The 15,252-nt window shown below is 45.0% G+C and overlaps 1 protein-coding gene across 2 annotated transcripts in view; it reads left to right on the forward strand.

Moving 5' to 3' along the window:
* Positions 1 to 15,252, forward strand: part of LOC113007509 (cyclic AMP receptor-like protein A) — a 51,796-nt gene that overhangs the window by 8,475 nt on the left and 28,069 nt on the right. For both annotated transcript variants that reach the window (XM_026144142.2, XM_026144143.2), the window contains exons 6-10: positions 1,525 to 1,612; positions 4,482 to 4,571; positions 5,063 to 5,101; positions 10,557 to 10,635; positions 13,793 to 13,840. In XM_026144142.2, the coding sequence (XP_025999927.1) occupies positions 1,525 to 1,612; positions 4,482 to 4,571; positions 5,063 to 5,101; positions 10,557 to 10,635; positions 13,793 to 13,840 (344 nt within the window). The remainder of the gene's footprint in view (positions 1 to 1,524; positions 1,613 to 4,481; positions 4,572 to 5,062; positions 5,102 to 10,556; positions 10,636 to 13,792; positions 13,841 to 15,252) is intronic.

Raw genomic sequence — 15,252 nt, forward strand, 5'->3', positions numbered from 1 at the left:
CTGTTTTATGCTATGGATTTAAAATTAATTCAGGGACTGTGTCATAGATAGCCAGATAAAATTCCGTTAATTTCCACCCAGCGCGTCCTACCCTGAGTTCTCCAAAAAAGGCAATGATCATTGTTGCTAACAAAGTGGTTAGGCCGGCTCAGCTTTTACAAGTATTCACACACAAATATGTGCCAAGTATGGGTGTGTAATATTTGCGACTGTGTTTTGTAGTCATTGGCCTGTTGCTACCTTTTTAGTGTACCTCCTTCAAACCAGAGGGCGGTGCATTAAAAAGTGTATGAGGAGACGATTCTCCGCCAATGACAATACAGGACTTCTGATTTCATTTGTGACAACCGGGCACACCTCAAGGTTCTTAGTGTTCATTTGCTTCAGGATTCTCGGGTGTATTTGCTTTGCTTGCATTTGTTGCAATTAGCGTTGATTAGTTTAAAGATTCTTAGTTAGGACTGGCTGTTAATACGACGCTACACCAGGCTCGTTTTATTGGTCTCGCTGGCAGACACTCACCTACACGAACACACACGCGCGCGCAAACACACACTCAGATTGATGCAGGGTAATGGGCGGTGAGTTAGTGCTGCAGGGTTGGTGTGTGTCACCTTGGTTTATCATGAGGATCCTCGCGCTGAGGACAAACGGGCGCACATAAACACCAGCTGAACCGGCACTTTGTTCTGTAGCACAGCGTCGAGTCTGGCGGGAGCCGCAGAGCACAGCTCCGCTTTTAACTCCCACCAATAAAATTTTATGAAATGTGTTTGAAATAGAGGAAGGCGGTATCAGGGGCAGCAGCGGGACAGGAGGTGAAGCCGAGCTGTATGTTGTCCAGCTTGAGAAAACCTTTGGCTGCCTTCTGCTTATGTAAAATGCATTAGCTATTGCAGTGATAGTAATTTATTAAAATAATGACATAAACAGCCATTCTTCTTCTTTCTTGGCAATTGCACAGCAATCCCAAAGGTTCCCTAAATATAAGGGGAGCATGCGTAGTGGAAAATATATTTGTGTAAATGCGAAGCTGTCCTTCTAGACTCTTCCTCGTCTCTGTGTACACCCATTTTCCCGTGCTGCTGACTGTGCCTTCCTTCTCCTTTCTTTATATCTTCTTTTCATTGTTTTAACACTCGCTGTAGTCCACTCCGCCACCTCCACCCCTGATTACCCTGCCCCTCACTTTACTGCTCTTTTTTTCTCCCTCCCTCTCTAGTCTTATCTCCCTTCTGCTTTTCTACAGTTCATCATTATCTCTCTTTGAGCTCCCACCTCTCATCCATCACCCTAAGCTACAGGTTTCCCTCATATTACTGCTGAATGGGCCTTCATTTATCAAAAAGTGGAACACATGCACACACGCGCACACACACACACACACACACTCACTCTCTCGCTCTCGCTCTCTTTCATACATAGGTGTATGTTTGGACACACGTTTGCAGGTGCATGCTGTGTGGCAGCGAGCTGTGTTGTAATTTGACCTTGGTGTTTTTCTGTGTGTGTGTGTGTCTGTAGACTGGAGTGCCTTGGCTTGGGTTTGCCTCATCACACTAAACCTCTACCTCAACCTGGTCGGAGAAATAAGCACCAACAGATATGAAATGTAAGTAGGGAACTACTTGAGGATCTTTTTTTATTTTATTTTATTTGTATAACTTCTTTTGATTTATCGTTTGGTTTGTTGTGTCTTTAAATGTCCTTTTTTCTAACCTGCTTCACAAAATGTAAATGTATTCAAATTGTAGTGTTTCAAGAGAGCAACGACAATTCCTCATATTGGAGAGGATGCAATCACTTGTTTATCACTTATCAAAGATGTCACTGATTGTATTTTTTTCTAATCTTGCCAGTTATTAATAATTTGATCAGTTATTTAAATTTAACATAATCCGTTTATCCCTCGTGTGCATGAACAGTTCTTTTTCTTTCTCTCTGTGTCCACATTTGAATGTTTATTTGTGTCTTGTTTTGGGCTCTTCCTCCTTCGCGTGTGTCTTGTATGTCCATATGCATGTTTGGTCTGCCAGAGCATGTGTCTCCCCACAGAGCATTGACAGACCCCTCCTCCTCCTCCTTTTATGTTCCAGCCAGCCGACACTCTAATTGAAAAGGGAGTGAGTGTCAGCCGTTAAGTGCGTTCTAGTGTGTGTGTGTCTGTGTGTGTGTGTGTGTGGGCGCGCATACCCATCTTCACGCTTTGTGGCTCTATGTCTCTATGTTGCTGTCGCTCAAACTCCCATGAGCACTTTCCATGGCGCAAGTGTGAATTTGCCTGTGTGTGTGTGTGTAATATTTTTGCATTTTTAATGCCTAATGAAAGCTTTGTGAGAGAAATGCACAATCTGAAGGGGGGGAAAAAGACGCAACTATGCGTGCTACGTCAAGCCAAATTGTTAATGGGCGTATCCTGTTGATGTGTCTTGGTGGTCCAGAAAAAAAAGTCCCACCCTTGTGTGCGAGAGGGTGGGCCATTAAGATGTGTACGCCACCCACCACCACCCCCATGGGAATTTTCCTGCATTGATTAGCAATACGCCAGACAATATAATGGTGGTATAACTCAAAAGGTGACGGTTTTATGGGTGCTGGCAAGGGGCAAACTTGGAGGCCAAAATGAGCTTGCTTCAGAGCCTTATCTGCTGCATACCTCTTATAAGTCCTGGGGGAGCAAAGTGGGAGGAGGATATATCTGTATATTTGCGGCTGGTCGCACATGATGTGAAGAGGGGGAAAAACACAGCGCTTTAATAGTAAGAGCGAAGCAAAGACGGCGTGTCAGTGGGGCTCTCGTGTGTTGACTCTGCGGAGAGAAGCTGCATGTGTTTAGGAGGCAGTATGTGGCTTTGCATCCATACGCAATTACGTCTCAGCCCCCTAACCCAACCTCCCACCCTCTCGCTCTCGCACTCACATTCACAGGGACGACACAGCGCGATGGTTTATGAATGAACAAACTGCTAGAGGAGATGGAGAATGGAGGCCGGATGATCTAAGAATGATTGAAGTGGATGCAAGAGAGGATAGGAAGTGTGCACACGCGCTCATGTGTGTGTGTTTGTGTGTGTGTGTATGTGTATGTGTGTGTGAATGTTTATGAGGATTTGAAGTAAGAATTCGCGCAAACCGAATGTGCTGGGCGATAGAAGCTAAAGGGGTGGGGGCGATAGAGGAGTGGTGTGAGGCAGTGAGAAATGAGATTGAGCCTCGAGAGAGATTTCTATATGAGCTCGTGCGTGTGTGTGTCTGCACACGTGTGGGTGTGTATGCAGGTGTGTGAAATGCAGCACGCATAGCAGTCCTGCTGTGCCTCATTAAGCCCATGTTGAGCGCAGCTCCGGACCTCGTCATCTCCCTCTCAAAGCATTGCAAGTGTGTGATGCGTGTGTTGCAGCGTGCATGCTGGTGCATGTGTGTTTGGGAGGGGGTGGGGAGTGAGGGCTCTGTGAGCTCTCAGCATTGATTTCCTGACAAGCCCCCCCACATATGCACCAGTTGTCATGCCATACACTGGCAGCACCGATTTCACCGTTTGTATCCTCCCGCCTTGTCTTTCTTTGTTTTGTTGTTTTCTTTCTGGCCTCTTGCTTGCTTGTTTTCATCTTTCTCACACACTTCCTTCTCATGTTCGATCTAAAGACAAACTCTGTCCATATATTTACTATGTCTCTCTCCCGCCTACTTTTCTGTTCTATTTAAACCAGCAGCCTTTCCTTTCTTCCTGCTCCTCCCACACACTCAGGGCTGTCCATCAGCAAGAGGGTCGGGGAGAGGGGAGCGTACAGTGCGCCCCAGTGAAATAGAGTGATAAAGTGTGTGTGTGTGGGTGTGTGTGTCACACAACTGGAGTGGGATTGAGCGTGTGTCAGCTGTGTCACCACTGCTCGATTGACTGTACTCGGAACAAGTCAGGGCAGGACTTCCACTCTATTGACCAGGCGACGCTGTACGCTCTATGAAGTATCGACTCCCACACAGACGCCGAAGACACTGGCGCACACACCTCGTCTGGCACACACACGCTCAAAAGGCCGTCACCGTCACTGTTATCATTTTTCATCGATAGCCTGTATGAGGCTCTCCAGCCTCCTTAACCTCCTCCCTTTGAAAGCAGACTGTTTTTATAGTGCACAAACATATTTTAGGTACACAGTTACACTTAAATTGTCCATCCACTAGGATCCCCTTGAGTGAGAATCTGCATCCTGCTTGTGGTTTTGATGCAGGGATTTCCACTGAAAATCATCTTTTCCCCAACAGTTAAGCTAATTATGGTTTATATTACCATGAGTAATTGGCTGTCTGGCTGTTATAGACATTCGTCTGGACCTGAAAAATGACCCTAGTGTGAGTGCCAACAAAGGGATGAAGTGAAGAAGAAAAGAATTGATTTATTTATAAGCTTTTTTTTTTCCAGGGAAAAACCTGCCGAACCCTCTGTGCTCATAATGAAATAAATGTGTTCCTTTTATCAGGTTTTACCATCTGATGGCGTGGGGGGTACCTTTGGTCATGGCCTCGCTGCCGCTGTTCAAGGGTTACTATGGCCCCGCAGGAGCCTGGTGGTGAGTAAGCCCCAGCTAGAGTGTAGTTTTTGTGTTTTGTCAGCTAGTGACCGTGTATTTTCCATTAAATGTCTTTTCTTTCAAGGGAGGCCACAGCACTGGCCTCATTCCAACTCTAGATTTGCTTCAACCATTATAGGAGTTTATGTGCTTAAAATTGGCAATTATCAGCACATCTGATCACAGTGCAACACCTCCTCGTGCTCTCCGGTTCTTGTGGTAAATGGGAAAGGCATTATTTGTTTGGAGGGTTGTTAAAGGGGGTGAGGAAAAGTGGAAGAGGCCAAGGAGAGGAGGCGGTGGAATGAGAATTGGGACAGAGCCTTAATCTCCGGGCTCGGCTCTCTCTTTCCACTCTCGGCTTATTAATAGCTACAGCTGCACAGCTTCTCCCCTCTGCAGTCACACAAGTCTCTCTTCCGCTCACGCTCTCCCTTTTCCTTTGTAACCCCCTCATCGCTCTCTCTCTCTCTCTCTCTCTCTTCCCCCAGCTGGATCACAGACGATCACGTAGCCTGGAGATTTGGGATGTAAGTAGACCCTTTCAGCACCGCCATCAAAGCTTCCCCCACTGGGGGAGATGGGGAGGAGGAGGGAGGAGAAGGGCTGTCTCTGCGGGGAAATGTGAAGGGTTGCATGTCAGGGGAGCCTGCAGGGTTTTTTTCCCCCTTGGTGCAAGGCCAAGAAGTAAGTGTGTGTGTGTGTGTGTGTGTGTGTGTGTGTGTGTGTGTGTGTGTGTGTGTGTGTGTGTGTGTGTGTGTGTGTGTGTGTGTGTGTGTGCGTGCGTGCGTGCGTGCGTGCGTGTGTGTGTGGATGTTCCTGTGTCTGCCTCTGCCTTGTCAGATTTAGGGGAGTTGCTACACTGTGTATTTAAGTGTTTAGGACGGCTATGAAGGATTATGCCTGTCTACTGCTTTCTGCAACTGGCCCTAAGTCTGCAAGGGCTCTGCCAATCTGCCGGTGCAGACACGTAAACACACACACACATACACACAACAACACTTTGCTATGAGCCAAGGTAATCGCGTTGCTGCTCGCAGCATCAGCAGGGAATCAATCTTTTTAAACAAATAAGCACACAAACGTATACACACACACAGAGGGAGACTCACTCAGACAAATACACACACGCACACATATATAGAGAACAACACATAGCTATCAGCTGTGCTAAACGAGCCCATGTCTCTTTTATCAGTGCTCCTCTGCTCCCCGGCTCTTTCTAGTTTTCCACGCTGTCGTGGCCCAGGGGGACGAGCCGCTCAGAGGATCAGGGAATCTTCATTAGCCTTAATTACATCAAACCAGACGAGAGATTAGAGGCCAAGGCAGCACCCGTCAACGGACAAAAACACATGCACTCACACACACACACAGCCTGCTGACACCTTGTGGGGGGCAGAGGCTGTACCATTAAAGGTGAAAAGTGGAAAAGACGGGAGGGGTAACATACATAGTCTAGTTGGACGGAGACAGGGAATTATTCAGCACGAGAAGGAAAGAGGATCGGCATTGCAGGACGGGAAGGAGAAGGGAGTCAGAGAAATAGATTGTCCTCGTGTCTGCCCACGCCCTGTAGTGCGTCTTCATCAGAGTTCAGCGAAGCGCACGGGCAGAACAGAGGAGGCAGGGAAGGTTTGATGGAGGAGGGGGTGTGCGAAAGGGAATGAAAAAGGAAGGAGAAAGCAAAGCGGAGGACAGGGCTGTGTGATGAAGGTGCAGAGTTTCAGGGCTTGAGTCAGCAATTGGAAGCACTCGAGCTTAGCTGAGTCAACGCTCTTAGAGGTCCCCCATCGGTGTGTGCCACGGGCCCCACTCAAGCATAAGGCTGAGAAATAACAGTGAAAATAACTTTGCAAGTGGAAGTTAATGGTTATGTGGTTGTTTTAGCTGCATTGCTTTACAGATGTTACAGAAGTCTGTGGATCTGATCAGTACTTTGGTTCAGATTTATGCAAAAATGCGTGCAGATTTTCTTACAAAATGCATTTTTATACCTGTGATCATTGTTATATTCTTTTGCAGCACTGAAGTTCTTCACAGCGGCAATGCAAGACTTTTTTTTATGCTGCCCATGTTTATTTACCATTTTGTCCACACCTGAGAAAGTGTGCATAAGGGCACTAAGAGTTAGCTTGGACTGGACACCTCATTTCTTTGCTTTTGGTCATCATGTGTTTCCAGTTATGTTTTTATTAGACATGCCCCTAAATTTGAACCTAGCCTATGTAGTAATTTCAGTAAATCTCCTATTATTATAAAGTGCTGTCACTGTCGGTTTTATATTGCAGTCTATGAGTTCGGATGTAACATAAGTGGGGGCTTGTCCGGGATTTGACCCATACCCATAGATCTCCTGACTGATTGATCTCCTGGCTCTTTACTTCAGTTCTAACATGAGGCTACCATTTGTGGTTTTAAATAACAACAATTTTAGCACTCACACGTAGATCTTATGCTTACTTCAAGTATGTAAAGGTCCAGGTGGGACAGAGCGATGTTAATTTGATGATCAGTGGGTAAATATGAGGCTCCATTTGAATTCAGTTTGCTGTTGTGTTCACCCAACGCTTGGGTTGCCTTTAAGTCAAAGCACCTCTAGCTAGGCTGTAGATACCTTATGGCTTTTCCATTAGTGCATCAAGTGAGACCCGACCTTCACCCTGAACACACTTCTCCTCCTTCCCTGCTTCTAAGTCTCCACCTCTCTTTCTGTCTGTCAGGCCATCCTTTCTTGCATAAGTGGTTGATCGTGATCTTTCCCTGTGTGCTAGGATCTCCCGGGTCAAAGCTGACGGCTGCAGTTGATCATTAACCTGCATAGACGGGTCTCTACCATGCTCTCGTCTTCTAGCAGGCACTTCAATTAAGACTTCTTTCAACCGAGCCTCATTCTTCACTTCAGAGCCGTACTGGAGGGAAGGCCAGGCTAAGGCCGAGTGATTGAATTTGTGCACATCTGCGATGATCTTTCTTTCTGCCACTTTCAGGCAATCCACTCTTGCTCACTGTTGTCCTCTGAAAACCCCACTGTGGTTATCCGTATTTCTATCCATCTTTCCCTAGTCGATCTATCGGGGGCAACGAATTTCTGCTGTTCCTTTCATTCTCACTGCGACCTTATCCCTCTGCTTGCCTTTTAATCACCCAGAGCTTCTTTCTCATTTCTGCTCTTTCTGGTCCTGAGCCGCAATCCGCAGTCATCTATCCACCTTTGCATCCTCTTCTCTATTCATCTCATCACTTTTATCATCCTCTGCCCACTCTGAATCTTCTCTCCCTCTGCTTTTACTTCTTTCTCTGTCTCTCGCCGTCTCCCTCCTGCTCTGACTCTCTCTCTCCGGGTAGTGCTCAGCTGTAGAGCACAGCGGACTCTAATGGCAGATCATTATCATGCTAATTAGAGCACTTTGTAGCTGCCGCCCGTCATTCTCTCCTCCTCACAGCCCCCCACACTATCGTTAAAAAGGCCATCCCTCCTTTTCCCCTCTCCACCAACCCACCCACCCCCCAAGCTCGTCTTTCCATCATTAACAGGACGTGCGCTGGCGTAATTGGACGCTGTTTATTCCGGAGAGCGGGTTATTAAATCACACCGGGGTGACGCTCGCACAGGTCTCCCCCTGAAACGCTTTCATCAGTGTCCCATGCCGTTATTGAACCTGCACAGATGCACAGATGCAGATGCAGTCATACCAGCTTTCAAAGACAGGCAGTATCCTTTGTCTGCCGATGTTCCCTACAAGACATAAAGGCACATAAAGGAGCCTTTCCCTCAGCCTGTTTCCTGCATTGAAACAAACGCCTACTGTATCGGATTCCTCCTCCAATAAAAAGTTTAATTTAATAATGCTCAGTGAGTTTCTTTCAGTCCTCGGGCATGGAGGACAACCATGGGTGAGCACAAAATAGACAGACGAGTCAGTGTTTCGGTTTGGAGTTGGCGTGTTCGTCCAGTGTCTGCGTGAGTTCTGTCTGAGTAATCTGGCTTCCTCCCACAGTGCAAAAACATACACATTAGGTTAATTTGTGATTCTAAATTGCCCATAGGTGTCATTGTGAGTGTGAATGGTCATCTGTATCTATGTGTTAGAACTGGGATAAATTGCTAGCCTGTCCAGGGTGTACCCTGCCGCTCAGCTGGGGTTGTCTCCAGCCTTTCCACCACACTGAATTCGATAAGCAGAGGAAAATGCATGGATGGGTGAATTATTGGATGTTTGGATTCTGCATTTGCCTATGCCAAGGACTTTGATGATCTCTGTTGGACATTCATCCATTTTATAAGCGTGTGTCTGTAAATTTAAGGGTCTGAGACAGACTCTTTGTTTTAATAGTCAGCTGAACCATTTTGTCTTATCATGAGTGCTATAATTACTCTTGGTGGCCTTGTTCAGTACTGTCCAGTATTTTTTGCCTGTGTCAAGTGCAGGTGCAAGCCAGAAAGTTGTATTGAAAGTTGAATTTGCATGCATAGGACGACACAGGTGGGGGATTGGCCAGTCATATTTCATGTCAGCCCTTGAGACTTCTTTAGATATGAGGTAGGTGACAAACACAACAGTTGTGACTGCTCAGGGTTACCTAGACTGAAAAGACAAGTTGTGACCAGGAACCTGTATATCAAAGTGAGACAAAGACCTGTTTCACAATTACAGGGAGAGGTTGAAACTCCTCTGAGCTTCCCTCCCAAGAGGTTGCATAACATAAGACTGCCATTCCACCAAAAGTAATCACCTTCATTTCCCCTGCTCGTCTTGCTCGCTTTCATCCGCTCTGAAATACCTGACATATTATTCTCCCACACCTCCCCTTTATAAATTGCAACCCTTGTCCCATAGGAATGCCATGCATTTACAGCATTGTGACTTTGCTGGAATGATCTTTTGTTCTTCATCTACCTCTTGACTCAGTATGTAAAACTATATGGAGTGAGGTCCAGAGTTGCCTCGTCAGGTTTTTTTACAGTCTTTGGTGACTGTGTACATACTGTGTGCCCTTTACGCATCAGCTGTTTAGAATAATGCTTTCTAGTGTCAGCCAGCGAAACAGTCTCACCTGAACTGGTTATGGAAAAAGTACTGATAAACTCTAACCTTTAATTTCTTTTTTTTTAGCTTAAGTTTTTACCTGTTAAGTTGATATAATCAGCTTCTTAACAAACAACTGCCTATTTAAATTCCTTCTTATAGGGGCCTACATTATTATAAGAGTAATGTGCCTGTCTGCTTGGTGAATGCATGTCGTATATTCACGGCCCATTTGTTCTTTCTTGGTCGTTTCCCATCCTCTGAGAGAAATAGCTGCCTCCTCAGCTTGTAAATGCTCTTAAGTGTTTACCAGCAAGTCTTTAACTATATTTCCTTTTGGTGCTGAGCAAGTAGCACGCAGTGGACTTCAAGACATTTTTTTCCAAAAATGCAACACTTCTGCAAGTAAAACTGGTGGCCAACAGCTAAAAATTGAACTGCAGAGCTCTGTAAAGCTAAGGAAAGCAGCACAGAGGTGGTCATTTGCTGTAGCTTCTTTCCTCCAAGCGATGTCGTTTACTTTATCATAATGTTTTTACATAGTCATGTCATAAATGTATGTTATATAAATTTGTAAGTTGGTGTATACACTCATATTGATAACGCTGCCTAGAATGAAAAAAATGTATCTGTAGGCAGATCATGAGCAATGATTTTATGCGACACGCCAGCTAAACATAAGCTTTTATTTAAGTCTGGACTAAATCCTATAGCAACAGGACACGTGGCTTGCTTTTGTGTTTTCCTAAGGTGTGAATTCCTTAAGAATGCATAAGAGTATATCACCGTAATCATAACTTTTGATATTGTTCATGTGATTTCATGTCACACTTTCTACAACTGAAGCAAGGAGGCTAAAGAAACAACCTCCACCGACAAAACAGCAAAAATGATCTTTTAATAATGTTTCTCGTTTGAAGTTTTGTTATTGATCTGTTACGCCTGTGCTTTGCAGATGGTACGTGCCTCTTTTCGGCCTCATCTTCCTGATGATCTTCTGCTACGCCAGGATCATCTGCGTGGCCAATAAGAGAGTGAGTACTCAATATACGTCTATTTCAAGACAACTTAGCCGAACGTGACGGCGCTGTGAGCTTTTAAAACCTGGCATTAGTGGAACTGCTCTGTGGGTGTACTGATGGGGTGGGGGTGTAAATGTTCTCACTGAAGTACAGATATAAGAAAAAATTCCCCAAAACACTATGCGCTATGAAACGATCCTATCCTGTTGATCAAAAGTCATGTAAAGGATAAATGTGGTTTGTGGAGATTTGAGAATGTGTGGTATATACTTAGCAAAAGTACATGAATTCAGACAACTAGACACATTTAAACAATTGTGATAATTTCATAGTTTGCTTTCGTTTTCATTTTCGCTTCCAGTGCATTTGGAAAAGGTAATAATGGTTGTTTGAATGTCAAGCAGCTCTTTAAGGAAGAGAAATGACTACAGGTCAAAACTGCTGAGATACAGTTTACAAGAAGCTTGCAATATTGTTTAAAGGTAGCAAGGAATAATCTCATCTAACTTTTTGAGTGAGAAATGTGTTTCGTGATGCATTTCTGGGGACTTTTTTCATACTGGAGTAACGGTGTCATAAAATGTCGTCCTGGTTCTATACTTAAAGTAATTTATCAAGCAAGAATACCTTTCTTTCACTTGGTGCAGCTGCTACATTGTGCCAATTTCTGCTTTTTTATTCATTTTAAATTGGTTTTTAAACTGATGCTTGGACAAAACATAAAATATAATGGCTTTGATTTATTAATTATGCTAACATTTACTTGGTCTAACTACTAGAATATGAGGATTTTATGCTTCTCTAATTTTTGTGTGACTCTAAATTGTCTACTTGGCTAATTGGAATTGATGTTTGGGCAAATAAATTGTCTGAATTGATATAATTGTGGACTTTCAGTTCTTGTGTGATGGGCATTTTTTACCGTATTCAATATTTTGTACTGCAATCCATTAAATTGTGCAGGAAATCAGATAAGTTCATTTACCACTTAGTTGATGTGCTCACCATGGTAGCTTGTAGTTTTGCGTGGCTCTTCATCGTGCTCGGTGCTGTAGGAGCCCAGGGGCAGCATTCCACAAAGTTCGCATAGCTGCCATTCCCCTGATCTGACGACACCCCACACTGCGGCCGCTGGAACAGCGACGGTAGACTTGCGTTGCCACAGTATGCTCGTGAGCGTTTGACGTGAAGGGAGGACGAGGCCAAAGCCTCATCAGACTCACAGTCGTTGTGTTGCTGTTGAATGTTAGCATTCATTGCTTGGGCTGCACAGGGAACGGTGGAGTGAGAGAGATTCTGCAGATAGCCAGGCTGCAGGAAGACGACAACGGAGACAGACAGCAGGTAGCTGAGAGGCAGGGAACGGGAAAGAGACTACACTCTTTATCACGCCTGCGATAAAGAGAATGAATGAATGTCGCTGGTTTCCAACCTGCATCTCATAACTCATTCAGCTCACAGTATTCAGCTATCACTCCCTCTACCTCTTGTCTCTATATCTGTTTCCCACCTTCCTTATTCTGAATCCCTTTTTTGCATTCATTTGTCACTCTCTCTCTCTCTCTCTGTGTTCCCGCTCATTTTCTCTTCCCCCCCCCTTTTCCTTTCCCCCTCCGCGTCTGTCTCCCCCTTTCACTCTGCCGTTTTGCTTTCTCTGTCGTATTTATGAAGAGCTCAAGCCTTATCTCTTTTCAGCTGCAGGCTGTCTCACTTGAAAGAATTTCAAAAGCTTTGAAAGCAGGGTAGGTGGCGACGCTATGGAGAAAGGGATAGAGACGAATAGGCTGAGTGAGGAGAGGTGGGATGTTAGCTGGACGGAGAAGTTTTTCCACCTTCCGATTTCACCGAGGCAGATGGGCGTGGCGAGGGAGGGGGTTCCAAGTCCTTTACACCCAGATTGTTTAAAAAAACAAAACAAAACAAAACAAAAAGAAACAGGACACATTCTGAGTGGCTGTGCGAGCTCATAATAACTGGAGGGATTTGAAGGCTAATGAGTCATTTCGGGCCACACAGAGAGCTCTGGGAGTGTGTTTGTTTTACAGATGCAATTTGTACATGTCCACTCCCTTCCTTCCAGCCCTCACCCCTCAACACGCCACTAGCATAACCGCTTCCCTTTCAGTAGCGTGGCTTAAGAGAGACTGCAACGAAAGCCGGGTATGTGGAGACCTGGCCAAAGCCTAATGATATTGCCACTTATTATCAGCGTTTGTTGATTTTGATGGATAGCGGTGCTCAGCTGGGCAGCAGAGGGCTGCTGTGGAAACAAGTTGAATCTAATGACCAAACGGCTGTCCTTTTTTTTTTTTTTTTATCCCCGCACTGCACAAACACCACGGTCACGCATAGATTTACAATGACAATCACGTCAGCACCGAGAAACCATGGCAACATTGAGTTAATAAATAGCAGAATAGAAGAGCTGTTAGTGCATGTTGTTCATGCTGCCTTTTTGTTCATGCGTATGAAGCTCGCACAGGGCCTCCAGAGATTTGTCTCTGATGTCTTGGGTTACATAAACCTTCTGGCTTCATACAGCCCCCTCCCTCCTATCCCACCATCGCCAATCCCCAGTCCTGTGCATGGTTGTGTGCATGTGTGTTCCTGCGCCTGCCTGTTGACATTTTCCATTCATTCCCCCGAGAGAGGACGCAGAGGAAGAGCGAAAACTATTCCCACGTTCTTTCCAAAGGCCTCGTGTCTGCCATGTTTGCTCCACTTCTTTTTTTTCCCGACACTTTTTTCTAAACAAAATTCTCTTTTTTCGCTCCCCCACGCAACCCCCTCACACACACCCCTACCCTCCGCCTTGTTTTCTTCTTCCTCTGTCAAATTGTGTGCACTGAAGCTGATCAGGGTTTTTTTTTGCAAGATGCTGGGAGCTGTTTAAGAGCTCCCTTCTGCCTCTAAGCTGTGCGCTCGGTTGTGAATTGGGTAATTTTGCTGAGGCGTGTGAGAAGGTGGTGGGATTTTGCATTGATGTGGTAGTCAGTGTGATATTTGTTCAGGTTTCTCACTGCAGGCAATGACCTCTAAGCACAATGTCACTCCTCACTAGGAAAACCCATCTGATTAAAATCGGAAAATCACTGCAATTTTTCTTTTTTTCCCCTGCTTTTTAGCTGCCCTGACCTCTTTCTTCCTATTTTGTGTCTTTTCTGCACAGATGCAGTCATGGCTGGGAACTTTCAACCCAGAGCGAGAGAGGCGCAAGGTAATGGTCTGACCATCAAATTTCTTAGCACATACACGCACATGTACACGTATAAACACAGAATGTGAGGATTAGCGTGTCTGTAGGATTAGCTCTTGCCTTCACGCTGGGTAGGTGTCAAACACAGCAGGGAGCAATTTGACCTCTCAAATCTATTCCTGTGTGAGCTCTTGTGTATGTGTATATAAATGTGTGCATGCACGTAAAGGTGTGTTTAAGCTTCATTTTTAAATGGAGCAGGAGATAGGTGTAAATCAAGACAGATTGAGAAGTGCGACATGAGGAGGAGGAGAAATAAGGGGAATAGAAAAAGGGAAAATTAATTGGGGAGAGGGTTAACCTAGCCTAGTCTGAAGGGGCACTTCACTGATTTTACACATTAGTGCTGGGTTATACGTGAACAGTAATTTTTCCGATCGCAGCAGGACTCAACGTGACTGGAGACATAACTTTATTTAAATGTGTAAACCACTACACAATGGAGCCACTGTTTAAATGTGAGGACAGTCAGTTCTGCAAGCTTCTCATAGTGTTGCCACAAAACACAAAATATTGCAGAAATTAAATAAAGGATGTAGGCAGGAAGGGTTTATGAAATAGCTGGTTGCATGATGGAAATCTAAGATGCTTGACCTGCACTTGAAAATTAAAAGCCTCTTGTCTCCGCTACTTTGATTTTTAACAATTTTCTCATCTCTTGTGAGACACAGAGTTTGGAAAAGCTGAACAAAAGTAGATTTCTTGAAAATCCTGGTATTAGAAAGTGGATCGTTAAACAGGTTTTTGCCACGTCTTTTTACCTGGTTCATTGACTGCTCATGATGCATTGTTCACCAGGAAGACTATAAAGCCTTACTTCTCCCTAACCAGGTGCTATTGAAACAATATGACTAATGCATAGTAGGAAAAACTAGCAGCAGCAATCCCTCGCACTCCCTCCGCCCTCCTCCTTGTTTGGTGTTGCCACTCTGCCCAGCAGGGTGAGGTGTCGGAGGGCAGGTTAGGGTTAAGGTTATGTAGATGCTGCCCCTAAGTGGCAGACATAATTACTGCACGGTGAACTGGCGTAACCTTAAGCGGAGTCGCGTGTGCATGAATGTGTGACCACACACACATAAATGCACACACACACAGTCTTCATGTGGGCTAATTGCTATGTGTAGCACAGAGTGTAAATAAGTCAGCAGTGGTTTTTATCACACTCTCTTTCCTCGTATTTCTCTTTCCCGGTCACTCCGCTCATTTCCATCTGTTTTTTTCCTCTCTCCCTGCCTTTCACTTCACGCTCTCTCTCTCTCTTTTTCTCCCTGTCTTTCTCTTTCTGTCTTTCTCACCCCCTCTCTCGCTGTCTCTCTCACTGTTGTGCTCATACCCAGCATGAATAAAGCAGCAAGCCAGGTTCATGGACATGA

This window comes from Astatotilapia calliptera, chromosome 16 (genome assembly GCF_964374335.1).
Source record: "Astatotilapia calliptera chromosome 16, fAstCal68.1, whole genome shotgun sequence".
NCBI classification, from domain to species: domain Eukaryota; kingdom Metazoa; phylum Chordata; class Actinopteri; order Cichliformes; family Cichlidae; genus Astatotilapia; species Astatotilapia calliptera.